Below are 21,932 nucleotides of genomic sequence, written 5' to 3'. Positions count from 1 at the left end.
GCCATTTCAGCTAGGCTGAGTGGGGGATGAATGAGGAGGCGTGGGAGAAAGCACGAGTTAGAGTCTTTCCACTCAGTGGAACTACACAACAAAGTAAACTGAAGATGAGAAAACTCAGACATCTGTTCCTGAAGTGTGTAGCACTTCTGTGGGTTTCTTGGGGCCTGAAGCTTCTCCCTTTCTGAGTGAGTCTAGTATTTAAAACTACACGTTTGTTTGTGCTTATACACATACACACATATGCACACATCTATATATGCATGCATGTGTTTTGTTTTGCATTATGGACCCTTATCTCAAGTAGACCACCTCTTGTATTCAGCACAAGAAACAGCTCTATGCTTTAAAAGTTCAGGGGTAAAAAAAAATCTTGTAGGTATGTAGTGAGATATAGGATAGAACTAGATCTTGGGGGAAACATGATGGATTTGTCCAGACAAGTTTTAAATGTTACCTCCCTTAAATTATAATTCCATTGTATCTTGGAAAATCTAGGCTTAATTTACCAAACCATATTGCAATTACATTTTTAAAACAGCTAGCCAATTCTATTTTGAAAAGGAAGATCAGACTTTATTCCTTCAACACAATAATATCTATTTTTAAAAAAATGCAGAATGTCCAGTTTCAACATTTCAGTTAGGAAATTTCTCTTAGTTGACTTTTTTCTAAGTCATAGAAAGAAAACAAACTCTTTAAAAGTATACTCTTGAAGCTGGGCAATGGGTACAATCCCAGCACTTGGGAGACAGAGGCAGGTGGATCTCTGTGAGTTTGAGGCAAGCCTGGTCTATAAAATGAGTTCCAAGACAGCCAGGGCTGTTATACAGAGAAACCCTATCTTGAAAAATCAAGCCAAAACAACAACAACAACAAAAAAGTGTCATCTTGAGCTGTTTATTAATTGGTCTTTGATGGTGGCTTTTAGCTACAATTAATAAACAGCTCAAGCTGCTGCCGGAGGGCTGGAGGGGAGAGAAACAGCCTAGCCCATGGAGGGGGTTCTGTCGCCAGGAGTCTCCACATGGCGATGTATGGGACCTGGTCCGGGTGGCCATGGGGACTCGGAGCAAAAACTTTTCCCTCCACCTGTAAAATAAGACTGAGGTTAAAGGTTCCCTCGTTGTTGGCTCGTGTCTTCATGTCTGACCAGTGGTCAAGCGTGAGGCTCAAGGGGGTGGTGACAGTCTGTCCCATGGCTGTTTCTAGGAGGAGAACGGTTAAACAGAAAACAAAGAACGACAGACAAACACAAATAAGACTAACACGCGCTGCGCGGCTTCGGTTCCAAACCGAAAGCAAAACCTCAGAAGGAGACTGTGAGGGTCCGGACCCCTCGTCTCCGAAAAACCGTGCCCCAGAGGAGACTTCAGACCGTGCCCTAGAGGGGACTTCAGACCATGCCCCAGAGGGGACTTCAGACACCCGTGGAACGTCTTCCAGGGTCACGGTGGGCGAAGTCCGAGCTCATCAGCTCCTTCAGCCCCCACCGCCACAGACAGATTATCAGGCGCACGGAAAAACAGACAACATTCAGACAAGACAGGGATGACATATACCGAGGCCGAGGCCGGCCGGCTTACCTCCTGACAGTGGGTCGGTGGTCCCAGGGAGGGGTCTCTATCTCGGTGGAACCTCCAATGAAAGACCCCCAGGGGAGATCTTTCCCTCAGGAGAGACCCCAAACCCAAGGAACACGCCGAAACCACCAATCAGATGCAAACAGCAAGAGGGTTTATTCAGATACACAGGTACCTGGGGCGAAGTCTTTCGAAGGACTTGCGCGCCTTCCTAGGGCAAGGGGGACTTTTTATAGGATCTCAGGGGCAGAGGCGCAGTTACAGAAGCGAGAAGCATAGTTACAGGGCTCCTATTGGTTGTTTCAAAGAAGGCCAGGGTGAACTTGGGGTCGTATTCTTAATTCTCAGAAGTTTGATATGTGGCTGACTTGGCCTTGCCCAGGGTAAAGTGGGTGTTTTTCCAGCCCAGCTGCTTATTCCTCAAGGCCAGGGGGCCAGCCATAAAATATCCTGATTTGACTCAACTGTTTTTCTCCCAAGGCCGCCGACCACAGTTATCTCTCTCTCAAGGCTGGATGGCTGGCCATAGTTATGTCTCTCTCAAGGCCGGATGGCTGGCCACAGCTGTGAACTCCTGTTTTTCTGATTCCTTCAGAATGGTGTTTCTTAGGCTAAGTTATTGGGACGGGGGGGGGGGGGGGGGGGCATTTCATCGGCCCAACGCCCCGTGTCCTCATAATGGAGTGGGGGTCTTTCAAGCTGTTTATTAATTGTAGCTAAAAGCCACCATCAAAGACCATTCTCTCCAGCACATCTCTGTACCAGCCAGATTTGCAGCGTTCAATTCAGAAATCATCGTAAAGAGAAACAGTCAGTGCTTCCTCCACAAGCCCAAGCTGGTTCTGTTCCCTACAGGGTCCAAGACACTTAACTGTGACATGAAGCTCACCGAGTTCTAGAAGGGAACAGTTATGCAAGGCAGGGAATACAACACTAGCCATCCTCCCTTCTCCAGGAAAGCCCATGTCCTCTTGGAGTGTGTAGTCCCGGCCAGCGGGATCTTCAGCAGAGACCCTAGAAGGCAGAATGGCGAATGAAAGGGACTAGAGACACAAAGAATTGACAGCAAGACAGTATTCTGATCAAGCTGCAAAATTTTATTTTCTCAGGTGGGTTTTATAGCAAGCAGACCAGGAAACTTTCTTTGGGAAAAGATCAGGGGACTGTTGAGTTGCCAAGCAACCCAACCAAGCAACCTAACCACAAAACTTTGTTACTAGTGGTCACTGTAGCAGAAAGATAAGGAAATGTTAAGTTATTTTCTAATAACTCAGAACTTGTCCAGGCACGTCAAAAGTTTCTGGTTAGTGGCTCAATACTGGACAACAGAAACTTAACTGAGGCAGGCAATATGGCATGGTTCTTGAAATTGTCCTCGGCATCTCCTCCCTTTTTATTTTATTATTTTATTTTATTTTATTTTATTTTATTTTATTTTATTTTATTTTATTTTATGAGGGAGTGTGCCCACCTGAATGGTGGTGGACCTTAACCAGCTGGGGGAGACATTGACCTGACTCCTCCTAGAGCCGCTGCAGGCTTGAGGAAAAGTGTACCTTTTGGGGAGGAGAGGGCTTAGGCATTTTTGGTGCCTCTATATACCAACCTCTATGCAAGTCAGGTTTGTCTCTCAGGGAATCCGAACCAAGGGCTATTAAATCAGCCTTCCCCTGCAGTGCTTGGCCTTGCACCCAGCGGTGTCCATACCGGCTGATGCCAATAAGCATAGGTTCAGACTTTATGCTGCTCCTAAAGGAGAAGAGGACTGAGAAATATCATAGGGATCACATCCTCGACCCAACATTTCCAGCCAATGGTAATAAATCCGTATAGGTTTTGATGCCAGGGAGTCTATTTGTTTTTTGAAGAATCGGATTAGCCTGCCAATTATAAAAGGACCCAAAGTTACAAATAACAAGATGCTGACTAACGGTCCTGCAAGAGGCATCAAAAGGGAGAACATGGATGATTTCCACCAATCATCTGCTGTGGCAGAGAATTGCTGCTTATGTAGCTCTAGGCTAAGTTTATGTAGCTTATTTATCTGGGTTTCTACCATTCTAGACTCATTAATATAATAACAACATTTTTCCCTCAGAAAAAGGCATGTCCCACCCTTCTCTGCTGTCAGCAGGTCCAAGGCCCGTCGGTTTTGTAGGGCAACCTGTGCAAGAGAGGTTAACTGCCTCTGGAGGGAGGATAAGGATGCTGCAGAAGCCTCGATTTCTACCTGAAGTTGCTTGGATAGGTGAGCTGTTGTTATGAGGGAATGACCCAGAACTCCTCCCGCCAAGCCTGCAGAGACCAGCGAGGTGGTGAGGGAAATTCTGGCCACAAGGGGCAAGAAGACAGCATTTTTTTTTTTTTTTGGCTTGGGCTGGGGCAAGTCCCATCCCAAGAACTCCGCAGGGATCCTGAGCATAAGTTGTGGGACCAGAGTGACAGGTAGGCAGAGCATGTCCTGTGGGATAGGGATGGTCAAAATTTTCGATAGAGTGTCATTGCACCAAAAGAAAAATCCAGGGGGAGCAAAAGGATGATTGGGTAATACGGTCTGGTTGCAAAAGGGAAGGGGAACACTAGAAAAGCAAAAATCAAACTTGGAGCGGCCTGGGTCAAGAAACAAGGGTACTTCAGGGATGGGGCAGAAGCCATGGGAATTATCAGTGGTGGTGTGATTAAGGATCTGAGGCAGGGGTACTGCTATCAGGGGAGGACGTCCCAAGGCTGCACATAGGAAGCATGATGAGAGATTCCCAATGCCAGTAACACTGGCAAACATAAGGCCTTCTCGGAGGAGGGAAAGCCAAGAAAATGGAGAAGAGGGGGATGATATTTGTGTCATTAAATTTTTTTCTTGTGTAAGGATATCATGATGGACCGTAAATTGTACTTGTACATAAGAGCGCCAAATGTAAAGTCTGGAGCTAGGCCATGTGGCAGTTCGGGCCGTATACATGGCTCCTTCTACTGGACTAGTCCATTGTGAGTCCACGGGTCCCAAACCACTAGGGAATATCCTGTAGATGTCTTATAAAATTTAGGGCCGTTCCATTCTCTCTCAATTGCCTGTCCCTTAGCAGGAGGAATGGCATCATGAATTTTGCAGTAAGAATAGGGGTATCCTACACATTTTTCTTACAAATAAGTTTTGCAATTGTGAACAGTCTGATCATACAAAAAACAGATAACAGGAGCCACCTTGCTGGGGGGGGGGGATTATGGAAATCAGTAAAGTTGAGTAAAATGGGATTTTGACATCCTTGCAGGGGCAATCAGTGGTAGCCAATAGGTGACCAAAGGTCTATGTTTTAGCATAATTAGTATAATTTTCAGTCAAATAAAAATGCCATGCAAATGGGGGTGTGTCGACCGGTCTCTGGTCCTGATGAGAAAGTACAGGCAGCAGCAAGATCCACAATATCCAGGGAAATTCTCCCAGTTTTTTCTTCATCAGCATTTGTAAAGAAGGAGAATGAAAGGGAAAACCACCTCAGGGGCTATCCTTTTCCCTGGGTGATTGGTTAGAGTTGACTTGTTTAACTAATCTCTTGGGGAGCCAACGAGGGCCTCCCTCTGTTTGGTCATAGATGCACGCTGACCCTCAACCCCAAATCAGGACTGGGTCAGGCCCCTTCCACTGGGCAGTTAAGGGGTCTTGCCACATGACCAATGCTTGGTGGCTTTGAGTTTGTGGATGCCAAAAGCGATCCGCTGCAGACCTTTCATTCTTGTCCAAGGTAAGGAAATTAAGGACAAAAAGTGCATGATGTGAAAGATTTCGGGGGTTGCCTCTCGTATCATACAGGCTTCCCTTGTTTAATTTTAGAGTCTGATGGGCACGTTTAACGATGTCCTGGCCCTGGGGGTTTTAAGGAATGCCAGTGACATTCGTAATCTGAAGTTGTTGGCAAAAAGATTGACATTTTTTTCTAGTATATCCTGGGCCATTATCAGTTTTTATAACTTTAGGCTTTCTTAGGACAGAAAAGCATTGTAAAATATGGGAAATAACATTTTTGGAGGCCTCTCCAGCCTGGAGAGAGGCAAATATAAAACCATTAAAAGTATCAACTGTAACATGTATGTATTTAAGTTTGTCAAATTCAATTAAATGAGTAACATCCATTTGTCAAATTTCATTGCGAACCAAGCCCTGGGGGTTAACTCCTAGATGTTGAACAGGGAGGGAGACAGCACAGTCAGTGCAATTTTTAACAATTTCTCGGGCCTGTTTTTGGTAAGTTTAAACAACAAGCAAAGGGAATGAGCATTTAAATGGTGAAGAGAGTGTGCTTGGGTAGCCTGAGAAAGGGATCCTGCAACAACAGGAAAAACTAATTGTGTGGCGGCATCAGCCAATGCATTTCCTGTCAATAGAGGACCAGGCAACTTTAAATGGGCCTGTATATGGCCAATAAAAAAAGGGGCACTGTCTAGCCATAATCCAGGAGCGAAGCTGAGGAAAAAGTGGAGCTGCATTGGTAGAGGGTTTAATAAAGGGAACAGTTTCCAATAAGGGAACAGAATGGGCAACATAAGCACTATCAGTATACAAATTAAAGGGTTGAGAATGAAATAACTGAAAAACTTGAATGACTGCATAAAGTTCAACAAGCTGTGCTGAGGAATATGGGGAGAGGCAGGAGGTAGCCTTTCCATACACAATATAGGTGGCAACTCCATTGGCTGAGCGAGCCATCTGTAAATACCAGAGGAGCCTCCCTTATAGGTTGTGAGGCAGTTAATTTAGGGGAAAAAAAAGGATGAATTCTGACAAACTGTAACAAGGGATAATTGGGATAATGGTTATTGATAGCACCAAGGAAGGAGGAGCAGGCAACTGGCCATTCATTATTTGTTTGAAGCAGCCAATCTAATTGTTCTTGAGTATAGGGGATGACTATGGAGTCAGGATCTTTTCTAAAGTATTGGCGACTTGTTTTTTTGTCCTTAATAATTAGCTTGGCCATTAAAGATGGATAAGTGGCCAGCACCTTTGAGGGAGAGGTGGGTAGGTGGACCCAGAGTAGGGGATTCCCTCTTTTTTTTACCTCTGATGGTTATTTGTTGTCAGAAGACTCCTGTGGGTACATGGGATGTTGCAAAAGCAATATATAACAGGGGGTCAGAATAGGATATCTGGAAAACAGTTTGGTTTTGAATAGCTTTATTGACTAGAGCCAGAGAGGCCTGGGTCTCAGGCATAAGCTTTCTGGTGGATGAAGGGTTTGAGTCTCCTTTTAGAATCTCATTAAGGGGGACCAGTTCATCAGTGGTAAGTTTTAAGTAAGGTCGGAGTCATTGAATATCATCTAATAATTTTTGGAAATCGTTTAGGATTTGAAGATGGGAAGTTCGTAATTGAATCTTTGGGGTTAAGACTCATTGTTGATAAAGCTCAAAGCCCAGGTAAAGATAGGGATCTGTTAATTGGACTTCGTCAGGGGCAATTTGAAGTCCCCTTGTTGAAAGGCTATAGGTTAGCTCCTGATAGCACTGGAAAAGTGGCTCTTGATGTTGGCCTGTCAAAAGAATATCATCCATATAATGGAGAATATAGATGGAAGGCCATTTTACTCTGATGGGATCTATTGCTTGAGCCACAAATTTTTGGCATAGAGTGGGACTATTTTGCCATTCCCTGGGGCAGGACTTTCCATTGGAAACATGGCATTGGTCCCTGGAAATTAATTTGGGGGACATTAAGAGCAAAATGTGATTTATCCTCAGGGTGTAAGGGAATAGTAAAAAAACAATCTTTGAGATCAATAACAATTTTATGGTACCCAGAAGGAATTGCCACTGGAGAGAGCAAGTGCTGTGGATATCGCTCTATGATAGCCAGTGACCAGACAGGAAGTATAGGCGGGACAAAGAGAGAGGAGAATTGGGGAAACAGGAAGAAGGAGGGGAGACACTGCAGCCATTGCCAGGACATGCAGCATGTAAAGACGCCGGTAAGCCACCAGCCACGTGGCAAGGTATAGATTTATAGAAATGGATTAATTTAAGATATAAGAACAGTTAGCAAGAAGCCTGCCACGGCCATACAGTTTATAAGTAGTATAAGAGTCTGAGTGATTATTTTATACTTGGATTATTGGACTGCAGGGCTTGGGGAACCTGGAGAGAAGCCCTCCAGCAACAAATGGCACCCAACGGCTCAAGTTTCCACCTTAAACCTGAGAATATTTAATAACCAATTCTAAACAGAGCCAAAACCAGGTTCCTGCTTCATGTCTCATATAGGCAGCTAGATGCCGCAAAACACAGGTTTGAACACTGGCGGGTTCCGTTTGACTGGCGGTATGGTGGGAATGAGGCGTCTGCCAGTGGCACATTACGCTGTGTGGGAGATTTAGTCTTTACTAGTACTAAAAAAAAAAAAAAAAAAAAAAAGGTTTCTCGGCTACACGCTGCTTTGATAAAAGCGTAGACCCACTATTTCTGAGACTTGATGACTCACAGAACTGGCGGAAAACGTACCATGGCCATGTTTGGAAGCTGAAGTGGGCGGAGACAGCAGCCACAGCACTGTTTTAGTCTTAGAATGCTGCAGTTTAAAGCAATAGGCTCACAATAAGACTGATTCAGATAAAATAGTTTACAATGTTTATAAAAATATACATAGGCTTAAAAGAGACAAAAAAAGATAAATTAATATAAAAAAGCCACATAAAGATAAATATTACACAGAGAATCTGGATTGTGTTGTCTTTGGGATTTTTAACTGCAAAAAAACATTTGATTGAAAAAGATGTTAAATTAAACCAATATGTATATTTTAAAGGTACCTTGACTTCAAAATTTAAATGTAAGGATATGTTGCTTTGGAAAAGAAGTTCTGCTTTTGTTTCCACAGAAAGCCAGAGGCTATGGATTTGTTCCAGATTAAGATATATCAGGTTTCACCAGCCAAGACCCCCTAAAAGGTCTCCAATGACACCATGGCCCAGATAATCTAACATCCAGAAAGGTTTCAAGGCAACTGGCTCACACAATACAGCCTCATGGACTACCCCATAAGCCTAAAATTTTCTTTACATCCCCATAAGATACAGCACCCCCCTCCAGCAGGAAGTAGTAAGAGATGCTATGCCCAAATTCCCAAATATACCAAGCTGGCTTTAGAGGTGGAACTGGCTCACTCCCCCTCTAAACTCGGACATATTGCTTTAAAAAAATGGTTAAGAGATTCTTTGTCCCAAATCAGAAGAGCCCTCTGGTGCGGGACAGAGAAAAACCAATATTTTTATTTAAAACAGGTTGATTATAAATGTCATCTCTTTCTAAAAAGGAAAAGGAGATATGATATATATATTATAGGATATAGAGATGATAAGATAAAAGGGTAGATTAATGAACCTACTTTTAAAGAACAACTTGTTTAAAATGTTTTACATTGGTATAGATTTTAGTTTATGTTTAAAATGTTGTACATTGGTATAAATTTTAGTTTATTGATACAAACTTGAAGTTAATTTTGTTATACTGTATATATATTTCTATTCTTGTCTGAGGTATTATGTTTATATAACTCATTTAAAATTGTAATGGATAATTAAGAAATAGATTAATAATTAGTCATCTATGATAATCATATTTATAGCCATGTTAGTTAAGTCTTCTAGGTATACATAGATATATTTCAGATAGATAGGTAGTCTTTAAACACTTCAAAGACCTACAGAATATGGCATTTAAAATGTATTAAAAATTTAGACATTCTGGACAGTGAGACATGTCTACTCCTGACAACACTAGATTTACTTCTGAGAGGAGGATGGACATCGAAAGACACTCCATATGGAGTTTATCTTCACCTTGGCAAAGATAGCCATTCGGGCAAGAAACTGTTCTTGCCTGGACTGCTTGATCGACTGGACATGCAAGACCCATGGAAGGATGACCACTCAACTTTGCTTGACAAGATGGTCCTTCAGGTTCCCGCTTCGCAGAAAAAACTGCCAGACATTCTACAGGACACTGAAAAAAAAAAATGACGGGAGACTCTAGCCCTGTGAGCTAAAGACAGATGCCCCAACTTTACAAAGGAACATTAGGTGACTGTCCAGGCTGTCAGCTGTCTGTCTACCCTGCAAGACTCCCGAAAGTTATATACCTCCTTCTCCCATTTCTCAGGTAATATTATATCCTTCTAAGGTCTTTGATGTGGTTGAAGACTAGATAGCTGTAATTTCCTCAGTTATGATAAAAGATAAGTTAGATATAAAACCTTAAACTCACAAATATAAGATAGATAGGACATCTTCTTTAATATTGTAACTGTAATTCTTGCTTGATAATTGATTTGTTATATGTAATTTTACCATGTTAAAGTTAAAACCTTCCTTTTTAAAAAAAGAAGAAAGGGGAAATGCTGTGAATATCGCTCTATATAAATAAAACACTGATGGCCAGTGACCAGACAGGAAGTATAGGCAGGACAAGGAGAGAGGAGAATTGGGAAAACAAGAAGAAGGAGAGAGAGAGACACTGCAGCCACCACCAAGACAAGCAACATGTAAAGACACCGGTAAGCCACGAGCCACGTGGCAAGGTATAGATTTATAAAAATGGATTAATTTAAGATATAAGAACAGTTAGCAAGAAGCCTGCCACGGCCATACAGTTTATAAGTAATATAAGAGTCTGAGTGATTATTTTATACTTGGATTGTTGGACTGCGGGGCTTGGTGAAACCTGGAGAGAAGCTCGCCAGCAACAGGCAAGCCAGGCTGTAAGGCACCCATAGGAGCCATGACCTTATTTATGGCCCTAAGATCTTGTAATAATCTCTATTTTTTTATATTTTTTAATAACAAAAATAGGTGTATTCCATGGGGAGTTTGTTGGTTCGATATGACCTGCGGCAAGTTGTTCCTGTACTAACTCCATAGCAGCCGCAACCTTTTTTTTTTTTTTTTTTTTTTTTTTTTGTTAAAGGCCATTGATCAACCCAAACAGGATCATTTGTATTCCAGGTAATTTTATCTGTATGGGGTACAGGAATGTCAATGGCCATTAGGATAAATTTTGAGAAGACCCTAATCCAGCCCTATCATTTTTAACAGATATTGGGATAGGTGTTTTAATGTTCTGAGAATTTTTTCCTAAGAACTTGTCAGAAAGGAAACCTTGTTTAAGCATCTGATTGGTGACAGTTTCATTGGGACTGCATATGATGACATTCATTTGGGTAAGAATATCTTGACCCCAGAGATGAACAGGTAGGCCATTGACAACAAAAGGTGTAACAGTACCAGAATTGTCTTCTTTATCAGTCCATCTAAGGACTTGTGAACTCAGTTGAGGGTTTGAAGTCTGGCCAATACCTTTAAGATGGGTGTGGGATGTGGTAAGAGGCCATGAAGTGGGCCAATCTCTATGGGATATAACAGTGGTATCAGCTCCTGTGTCCAAAATTCCTTGGAAGGTTTTGCCATTAAGCTTGAGAGTTAAGAGGGGGCGGGATTGGGAAATTTGTTGAAACCAATAAACATCGGAGGAACCTGGACCTTCCTCGCACCGGGCAAATTTTTTATACTTAAGGTTTGAATGTCGGAGAGGAAGCAATAGGAGTTGGGCAATGCGGGTGCCTGGCTGGATAGTAATCATGCCTGTACTTGTAGAGGCAAGAATCTTAAGTTCTCCAGTAAAATCATTGTCAATAACCCCTGGGAAAATTTGAATCCCTTGAAGGGTGGTGTTAGCTCTTCCAATGATTAGGCCAAAGGTATCGTGAGGTAAGGGGCCATGGACTCCGGTATTTAGGAGCTGAGGGCACATTCCAGGGTTCAATATTGACTGGGTGGTAGAACAGAGGTCCAGTCCTGCACTCCCTGCGGTTGCTCTCCAGAGATCTGAAATGGATTGGTGGGGTTAGGGAGTGGCTGAGTCTGGGCAGGGGGGACAAACCTGATAGCCCCTGAGGTTGTCCTCTGGGTGGGGGCCAGGGGCTGGCACCTCTGGAAGTTTCCCTGCTGTTTAGGAAGTAATGGTTGACCCTGTGCATTTGTTTTGGATCTGCATTCTGAAGCCCAATGTTTGCCCCTGCCGCAGAGAGAAGTAGGGGGAGGGCGCTCATCGGGAGCTGCAGGAGGCACAGTACATTCTCCAGAGAAATGCCCAGGTTGTTTGTAGTTAAAGCAGGTTTTAGGGTCTTTGTTGGCTGCACGGAGGGCAGCTCAGCTCGGATGGCGAGCCCCATGGCATGGGCGGAGCCAATTCCTGAGCATAGCCTGACATAATCAGAAAGTTCAGACTTAGCGCCATGGGGACGAATGGCAGCCTGACAGGCAGGATTGGCGTTTTTTAAATGCTAGATGTTTACAAAAGCGTTTTCATTTTCTCCATCGCCGAGAAGCCGCTCAGCAGTGTCATTTAGGTGGCTGACAAAGTCACTATAAGGCTCATCAGGCCCCTGCCGAATCTTTGTCAGGGAGGTGGTAGCTGACCCTTTAGGGGGCAAATGTTTCCAGGCTTTTAGACCTGTATTTTGAATTTGTATTAATAAGCCTGGAGCAAAGCGGGCTTGAGTTTTATTTTTCTCATAGGGGCTGTTACCCAGGAGCTTTTTAAGAGTCCATCTTTTGGAGGATTTTTTTTTTTTTTTGTATTGCGTTGAGCCATCTCCCTACAATTTTCAGTAAAATCAGTTTTCCATAAAACATAATCTCCACCTGAAAGTGTAGCTCTAGCCAGGAAATACCAATCATTAGGTATAAGCCAATGGTCACTCACATTTTCTAAAAGGGCCAAAGTAAAGGGAGCTGTAGGGCCATAATTGGCAACTGCTGCCTTAAGTTTTTAAAGATATTTAAGACTGAGGTGTTTGTATATTTGGGAAGTATCGAGGGCCTCATCCTCAGAGTCGGAGCCCTCAGATCTGTTACATTCATTATCTGAGTGTTTGAATGCTTCACCCTCAGTATCAGGGGGTGATGCGCTTGTAACTCCCGCAGCTGAGTCAGGCTCTTTAGCAGTCTGGCTACGAGTTACTAGGAAGGCATAAAGAGAGTGAGAAGCTTTAGCAGGAGGAACCCTTTTTAGATTTGTTTTTGTGGGCACCTTTTTTGGGCTGATTTTAGTATTCCCCTGGGCTATTTTTAAGGTCTCTTTGGGATTTTAAGGCTAATGTGGTTAATTCTTTATCAACAGCACGGAGTTCTTTTATGAGTTGAAGATGTTTGAGCTTTTGGAGGACATCCCTGAGGGAGAAAACCTCAGTGAGGAGAAGGCTCTTGGCTCTTTGTAACAGGGCAGAGGTTTCCTCATCCTCAATAATGGGTACACAAAAGGGTGAAGCAGAGGCCATCACACCCTGTGATGGAAACTGGTAGGGAGGGGGTTTAAAAGAGAAGGTTTGGTGGTGGGCATGTTTGAGGAGGGGGGCCAATCAGGATTATTATACTTGGCACCTTCTTCCTCTAAGGAGGCTTTCTCCTCTGGGGTTAAATCATCATCAACATTTTTGAGGGAAGGGTATACATCCTGTGAGGAAAAGCGGAGGAGGAGGGGGGGGGTGACAGGGCAGCTGGAACAATTTTACACATGGGTAGTTCAGGAATATTAATACTGACAGAATGACAGACAGTGGGTGGACGGGAGGACTCTTTTAAGGCTTTTTCTCCCTCCTTAATTAATTTTTGAACATCAGAGGAATGATTATAAGTTTTTAAGACATCATTAATTAAATTCCAGTATGAAAAGGTTTGGACAGGTATTGGAGTAATTATTTTGGCCACTCCACATCTTTAAAAGGATATTTATTTAATGGTGTAACTCACAAATTAAGTGAAAGGTAGGTCGCAGGGTCTGGGGAAGGTGTATCGCAGTCCAGCGGTGTTCTCCGGAGCTCTGCACAGTCCACCTTCACCATTCAGCATCCTGGCACAGAGAGAGCGCACAGAGAGAGCGCTGGCCCATCCTGCTCTCGGGTCTCCAGGCACCTCCCCTCGCCCCGCCTCGTAGGCGTGACAGTTGCCAGAGTCTCAATGGGGGTTGGAACTTCCAGATCCAAGCTGGAATGGCTACCCACTACATCTCCGCCTTTTTGTCTAAATAAGAAGGTTCTAAACTAATACAAGACTATATACAAAGGAATGGTTATCAAATATTGTCCAGAAATAATGAGGGATAATGACCTAGATAAGATGTAACTACAACCAATGCAAACAATATCAAGCAAGAAACACATACTAAAATCCAGAGACGTGTAGAGCATAGGTAAATGGCATGTTATAAAGATCATTCAAAGGTGTCCTATCCTAAAGAAACTGAATCTAATACTTAATATGTTCTATCTAAGATATTATATATACTAAGTTGTAACTATAACTGCTAGTCTTCAATCCCATCAAAGACCTGAGAAGGAACATAATGGTACCTGAGAAATGGTAGATGGATGCAAGCAACTTTCAGGAATCTTGCAAGAGTAGACCAAGACAGCTGGCAGCCTGGACAGTCACCTAATGTTTCTCAGCATTGTTGGTGCATTCAAATTGGCTACAGGCCTAGAGTATCTGACAGACCATTTTCAGAAGCAGGATTTCTGAAAGACCATCTTACCCTATCTTGGCAGAGTACAGTGGTCGCTTTCCTTGTGTCCCGCTTGTCCAGAAAGGACAGCATTGCATTTGTACTGTCAGCCATCAAGGCAAGGGCAGTTCTTTGCCCAGTAGGCCATTTTGTGCCAAAAAGACAAACTTCCAAATGGAAATGTCTTAGAAGCCCAACATTCTCTCGGGATCAATTGGTGCAGCCAGGAACAATTATATCTCACGTCAACAGAATTCTAAGTTATTTAAATGCCATATTCTCTAGGTCTATGAAGTGTTTGAAGATTACCTGTCCATCTGACCTATGTATCTATAAATCTGGATAACCTAACTAACATAACTATAGAGATGACAGGCATAGGCGACTGAAAATCTGTAAGTCTTATCTACCGAAATAACCTAAGGACTAAGGTTTCACGTAAACAAGGTAAACAGTCTATAAGCAAATGTATGGTGAAGAACGATGACTTCAAAATTGTGACAATACACAAGATATTTATAACAGAGGTAGGAATATATAGTGTGATATGCAATATGACAATAATCTTAAATATATATCAATATACTGAATATCCTAAACAGAAGTAGAACATATATAAAGTATGACAGATATAAATTTACATTTGTATCAATATAAAAATGTTTCAAATAAGAGTAGAAATATATGTACATTATAACAAATATAGTTCTGTATTTGTATCAATATACAAATTATCTTAAACAGGAGTATAAAAATAGTTTACATTTGTACCAACATATAAGAATCTATAACAGTACAAATTACAGTGCAAATTATCTAACATTGCTATTTTACTAAATTTGTTTACTAGTATATACAATGATTTACCATCATATCTTATACCTATCCGTTCCATTTCTTCTCCCCCCCTTTTTTTTTTACAATACTGAGTCCAATATTTTCTTCCACCCCCAACCCTATAACCGTCATCCATAACCCTGAGAATTATGAAACCTAAGGGAGAAGGGGCGTCGTTTTCTTAGAATTGCTTCCTGTCGTTTAGGGGGTGATGTTATCTCTGTTGGGTACTGTGAGAAAGCTCAGATAGTTAAATCTCAGTTAGACTAACTGTAGGTTCTGCAGCAAGTTTTAGAGTAACTAAAGAGTTGTTGCTGTTGGGGACCCATCTTCCTTCTGGAGACTTCTGACACTACTATTGGAAAAACTTATTTGTTATCAAAAATGGGAGGTTTGGATTTAAAGAGGACATGGCATGTAAAAAAGGATTCTGAGAAATCAAGAGTAAGCATGGAGAGAATTAGAATTTAGAAGACAATGGTCCCTTTTTATTGGTTTCCTTCTGTCTCACACCAGAGGGTTCTTCTAATACGGGACTGAAGAATCTCTCAAACTTTTCTTTTAGCAATATGCTTGGGTTTAGAGAAGGAGTGAGCCAATTCCATCTCCAAAGCCAGCTTGGCTTATAATTGAATTGGAACCACAACTTTTCTAGATGGCGTAATTCACAAATTAAGTAATAGGTAGGTCCCAGGGTCTGGGGAAGGTGTATCACAGTCCAGCGGTGTTCTCCGGAGCTCTGCTCAGTCAACCTTCACTGTTCAGCATCCCAGCACAGAGAGAGCGTACAGAGAGAGCGCTGGCCCATCCAGCTCTCGGGTCTCCAGGTGCCTCCCCTCGCCCCGCCTCGTAGGCGTGACAGTTGCCAGAGTCTCAGTGGGGGTTAGAACTTCCAGATCCAAGCTGGAATGGCTACCCACTACAGACAGGGACCTTTTTAGGACCAAAGGTCTGGTAAAAATCATTTAAACAGTCACCAACCCATCTCCAGCGTTTTTCATCTATGATTCCTTCTTGGGGAAACCAAGGACAGACATCTCCAATATAGTCAAGAAATTTTTTTAAGTCTTTCTTTTTAACCCTAATTCCTTGTGTCTTGAGAGACTGTTTCAGTCCAGAAATAAACAAATCCTGTTTATTAAATGCTTGTCCCATGGTAAACTTACCTTGCGTTGTCACGTTAAAACTTCTCCAGATCTGACTCACAGCCAGGTGTTTAAGTGGCGATCAATGACCGGACCTTCCCTCGTGGAGCCGTCTTCAGATCTGACTCATGGCCGCCGGGCTCGTGGAGCGGTCTTCAGATCTGACTTACGGCCAGGCGTTTCTGTGGCGATCACTGCTGGGACCTTTGCTTGTAGAGCCATCTTCAGATCTGACTCACGGCCGGGGGTTTCCGTGGCGATCACTGACCGGACCTTCGCTCGTGGAGCCGTCTTCCACGATGGTCCAACTCTTAGGCAGGCCTGCCTTGGTCTGTGATGACATTCATCACTGTTCCACATCCCAGAGCCCCACATTGGGCGCCAGTTTTCCCGGCCAGCGGGATCTTCAGTAGAGACCCTAAAAGGCGGAATGGCGAATGAAGGGACAAGAGACACAAAGAATTGACAGCAAGACAGTATTCTGATCAAGCTGCAAAATTTTATTTTCTCAGGTGGGTTTTATAGTAAGCAGACCAGGAAACTTTCTTTGGGAAAAGATCAGGGGACTGTTGAGTTGCCAAGCAACCCAACCAAGCAACCTAACCACAAAACATTGTTACTAGTGGTCACTGTAGCAGAAAGATAAGGAAATGTTAAGTTATTTTCTGATAACTCAAAATTTGTCCAGGCATGTCAAAAGTTTCTGGTTAATGGCTCAATACTAGACAACAAAAACTTAACTCAGGCAATATGACATGACTCTTGAAATTGTCCTCAGCAGGAGTGCCTCTAGGGCTTCCTTTCTTTGGAGAAGTTGCACTGCTAGTGACCAGCAAGTTTGAGAATTTAGCACCTGGAGATCTGAGAGGACTTGATTCAGAGTGGTTTCATCTCCACTCTCTAATTATGTACATCATTAGCAAACTGAATCATTGTCGCCAGGAGTTTTAAAGAGAGAGATGAATCTGTCTGAATTTCTAGACTGATGTTAATCATAGTGAGCCTGATTTTTCCACCTCAGGCCTTGTGCCCAAGAGTCTAAGAAAATGAGATTCTTCCCTGCAGGGAGCAGACAGTGGAATTCAAAAGTAGCTAGAACAGGAAGTTTTTAATCACTTTTTAAACGATTCGTGTAATTACAGGCTATGCTTTCTCTTAAGTGATCATTTCCTAAAGCTTATGGAAATGAGGTTCAAGCCCAGATTCAAATTCTGAATCAGCCAACAACAATAAATATCATACACAAAGAAATGTGTCTGGTTTTAAGTATCATTTTGATTGCTTTCTTGGGTCATCACCCCTGCTTGAAATCATCCATTTGGAGCTGGTTGTTGCTGAAGTTACATGTTCTTAGGAGTATAAAAAAAAAAAAAGAAAAAGAAATAGGAGGACTTGGTGGTTTTCTGGGAATATTTACAATCTATTTGATTGAGGAGTGACAAGAAAATTTTAGTAAGTACTAACAACTCGTGATTAAAACATCCATTAATGGCACAAAGAACAGAGCAGCTGAGGAAGAAGGAGAATGCAGGAAAAGTATGTACAATATTTGAAAAAAGTGCTAAAGTTAAGGTTGGCCTTGTTTTAAGGCAAAGAAGCGGGAAAGATATACAATGTATGCACTTACTTAGTAAGTGCTAATATATCCAATTTCAAGTAGGCAGTAGTGGATAAAATGAACAATTCTGATCAGTATTTGGGCAGTGGATGGTGTGGTGGTTAATCTTCATCACGAACCTGATGGATTTAGAGTAACTTAGGAGACACACTTCTGAGGATGTCTCTCAAGACACAATTTAAGGTGGAAGATGGGGCTGAGGGGAACAAGGTCTTACCCTGTAGAAACAGCCTTAGATAGTGATGTCTTAGGAGTGTCAGTCCAACATGCCACCTTGGTTTTCAGTTCCTTATTCTAAAAGTGGAAAGCAAAAGGCAGAGGGATCAGACAGCAAACCTGCATATTGCCTACATCTTCAATGCCTCATCTCTATTCCCCATCTGCCTCACACCAACTGAGTAAGTTTGCTGTGCTTATTTTATTAGAATCAAGGAAAACAATATTAAATCCACCCTGAAAAGTACACAATGCATCAAGGGGCTAAAATATACCCTGCAATTCATCTTTCCAAACTATTTGAGTTTATAGAGATTTCTTTACATGGGCAAATGAAAATAATCCTAGAGATACACATGATGCTGATTACATAATTATCTTTTTGATGCAACCACTTGATTATAAACTCTGTAAAAATAGGTTCAGTCTCTCCTTAATAGTTCATGGTGTCTTCATCTTCAAGTTTCTCCTTGAAAGTTGATATTCTTTATATCTATACTCCTGATAAAGATATCAGTCTTACCTCTATTATATAAGCACTATAATAAAAAAAAAACATATGATCACATCTTCAATCTATTTGATAGGTATTATTATATAATTACATAACTCTAGGAGACAATACAACACCTGACAGCAGGTAAGAGAAGATGTTACCAGGTATAATTTCCAGTAGTGTCAGTCACCATCTGTGCAGTGTCATTTGGCTTACTTAGCTTCTGCATGTCTAATTTTGTCATCTTTATAGCAGATACCCCACAGGAGCACTTTCTTTCCAGGTTTGAAATGACATAAAGGTATAGAAATTACTCATTCAGACAGTCTCCATTACAGGTGTTAAGTGTTATAGACAACTAGTTGTTATAATAGTCTACTTAGCATTTTCATCACGAAAAGATAACATTCTGCTATGCCATCCAGCTTTCAGGGTGGATTTGACTATCTCTTGTCTATATTCTAAGAGAATGACTGCAGCAAACTTACTCCTAGCGAGACTGAAAGGTGCCGGTATAATCGTTTCACATATCTGGAACATGGAACTTTAAAAAGTGAAAGATCAGCACCCATGTTGAGTTGCCACTTGGCTGCAATGACAGGTCAGATGTCATTAAACTCAAGATTTTTCTAATCATACACATCTACAGAATTGAGCCCTACCCAGGGAGATAATTCCTTTCTAAGATGTCATATGCTACCAAACAAAAAAAAAAAAATCCATTGCCAGGTATGGGTTACATCTTTTCCAGCTGTTGGTCACTAGTATACCGCAGACCTCCCCCTCCAAAAAATTGCAGCCATTGGTATTGCTCCTGGTAACTCTCCAGAACTTGGTGGTAAGATCCTATTCCTGAAGACACCATATACCCAAGTTGTAGAACATGGAGAAACCTAGAAATGATGACCTGGAAGCTTCATTCTTACTGTTTACTTTTCATGTGCTGGAAGGTGTTCTGTACTCCACTGAGGAAGAAAGCAAGTCAAGAGTTTTCCTTAGTTATGAACCTTGGAGGCTATAATAACAACTGTCTTGATAAGATATGCTCATTGGTGTAATAGTGGCATGAATGTTACGGGAGCAACCAGCCAGCTTCTGAATGGATTTAAAGTCCACTCCACAAGATGAAACTCATGCCTAATACTGTTAACTGGGGCAAGAACCCATGGATCACTAGGTCATAGGTCCCAAAGGAAAATGTCCTACTATTACTCTGCTAAATGAGCATAGTATTAAACTTCTCCCTATTTGATATTACATCCATAGATTAGTACATCTCTCCATCATCACCAAAGAAGCTTGTTTTTGCAATAGATAGTGATTAACAGACTCATACCTAGTCAAAGTGCAGACAATAAGAGACTGTGGAGTGCTCAGCCCTAAATGGGGCATCTAACTCACACCTCTTTCCCCCATGGCTCAGAGATAATCACAGAAAGGGATGAAGAAAAATTCTAAGAGCCAGAGACAGTGGAGGACTGATATGTTTTCTAGACACAACAAGGACATTGTACATATAAACTCACAGTGGCTCTGACTGTATGCATAATACCTTCATAAGATCAAGCCAATCAAAATACCAACATGGATTCAAATCCATGGAGGGGCCCATGAAGTCCTACCTCCAGCTGAGGAGCTATTGACTACTAGTGACTGATGGGAGAGGGATGCTGACAGTTTTCTTTAGGGATGTGACCCTGTTATATCTTGTTTATGCTCCCATGACTGATCCTACAGCCATGCTCATACTGAGAGCACTAAGTGGCCTCAGTGTGTTTAAAAAAGAGCACAGGAAGTTGGTAGAGAAAAGTGGGAGGGGGTATTGAAAGAGTTAGAAGAGGGAGAGTGGATTTAAACAGAACATATGATGTGCCTGTATGAAAGGTCCAAAGGATTTTAAAGTGTCTGGGACTTACACAGAACTAGGTGAAATAATGATAGCAGAGGCTGTTCTTTTCAAATCATATGATTAAGTTTAAAGAATTTCTGAGATGGTACATATTGGTTCAGAAATGCCACTGATTTAGAGAAATCCAACACCAAAATGTAAAGTTTTGAGAAACAGACATTAGATTTTTGATAGAAATCTATCAAAAAGAAATCTATCAGTAAGAAAATTAATGAATGCCCAGCATCTAAGACTTTTATCAGGCATTTTATATGTATTACTTTTCTTCATTTGACTGACTCAGCTCTAGACAACATGAGAATTAGGTATTAAAAGATTCTGCATAATAGAGAACAGATTATATATAATTAATACACATATTATTTATTAACAGAATAAAACTAAATAAACTCAAATTGGCAAAGTAGCTGCTTTGGGTAAACAATAGGTAGTGCATGCAGCCTTCATATCCAGCTCTGGTATGTGGGCAGGCTGTTTGACTCCTCGGCCCTTTTTCTTTTCCCGGCAAGGTATTATTTTTCTGCGTGACCACAAGATTTAGCTCAGCCTCCTTATTTTGAAAGTGAATAACCAGTGATTGCAAGAGATACAGACACTTAGGGGTGTCTAAAAGGAGTTCAAGTATGGTAAAAAGTGTAACTAGAAAAAAAATCAACGGTCGACTGAACTAACCATTGAGTCTCATTACCGCACACTCCCCGCCCCCCCAGTAATCCACTACCTGTCACATATACAACACTCAACCAATAGCAGGAGCATATGAAGAAGCCAAAGGAAGCATTGAAAACTTCTCTTATAATGTGTAGAAAATAAACATGCATTTTTTAAGTAAATATGCATTTTAAGTAAAACAGGGGAAATTGCATGGCTGTGGTTCCTACCATGTAAGCCTGGGGTCATCAACATCACCTGGGAACTTGTGGGCTCTATAAAGCCTTCATCCCCAAGGCCACCTGGAATCAGCACCCATATGCCTGCTGATGAATATGATAAAACTCAGCAGGTCCTTTAAGTGTTGGTCAACATTGAGAAGTAGTAGACTAAGAGTGAATCACTGTCTCCGGCGTTCATTCGAACTATGAGGAGAGCTTTAAGAAGGAAAATATGGCCAGAATCACTAGACACTATTTCACTGTAATCTCAAGAGTTAAGCATATACATCTCATCCAGAAGATATATTTCCGATATGAGAGACTAATAATAAAACAGTGTCTTCCTATTATGAGACAAATATAACGTATGCACACAATGAGTGTAGGCTCATACCTTAGGCCAAGATTGTGACTGAGGAAAGTCCCCATGTTCAGTACTTCGTACACCAAAGTAGTTGGCAACTCAGTGTCACACCGCCATTGGCTGAGTGTGGTTGGAATGTGAATGGTCCCTATAGGCTACATTTGAATGTTTGGTTCCCAGTTGGTGGACTATTTAGGAAGGAGAGAAGGTGTGGCCTTTTGGGAAGAGGTGTGTCACTGAGGGTGGACACTGAGGTTTCAAAAGCCCATGCCTGGCCCAATCTCACTCTCTGCCTTCTGCCCACAGATCAGGATGTAAGCTCTCAGCTACTACTGCGCCATGCGAGCCTTCC

General features: G+C 42.0%; 1 protein-coding gene across 7 annotated transcripts in view; it reads right to left on the bottom strand.

Annotated features, from left to right (window-relative positions):
• Ccdc68 (coiled-coil domain containing 68) overlaps positions 1-21,932 on the bottom strand; it is a 58,795-nt gene that overhangs the window by 1,217 nt on the left and 35,646 nt on the right. For 2 of the 7 annotated variants that reach the window (XM_076555450.1, XM_076555451.1), the window contains exons 10-11: positions 17,941-18,017; positions 8,942-16,523 (exon numbers count right to left, since the gene is read on the bottom strand). In XM_076555450.1, coding sequence (XP_076411565.1) covers positions 16,232-16,523; positions 17,941-18,017 — 369 coding nt within the window. In that variant the 3' untranslated portion in view covers positions 8,942-16,231. The other 5 variants (XR_013046165.1, XR_013046164.1, XM_076555452.1 and 2 more) reach the window with 5 other exon arrangements.

Source organism: Peromyscus maniculatus, chromosome 19 (assembly GCF_049852395.1).
Source record: "Peromyscus maniculatus bairdii isolate BWxNUB_F1_BW_parent chromosome 19, HU_Pman_BW_mat_3.1, whole genome shotgun sequence".
Classification (NCBI taxonomy): Eukaryota; Metazoa; Chordata; class Mammalia; order Rodentia; family Cricetidae; genus Peromyscus; species Peromyscus maniculatus.
Note: the sequence above shows the minus strand (reverse complement) of the source record. Positions and strands in the feature narration are given on the sequence as shown.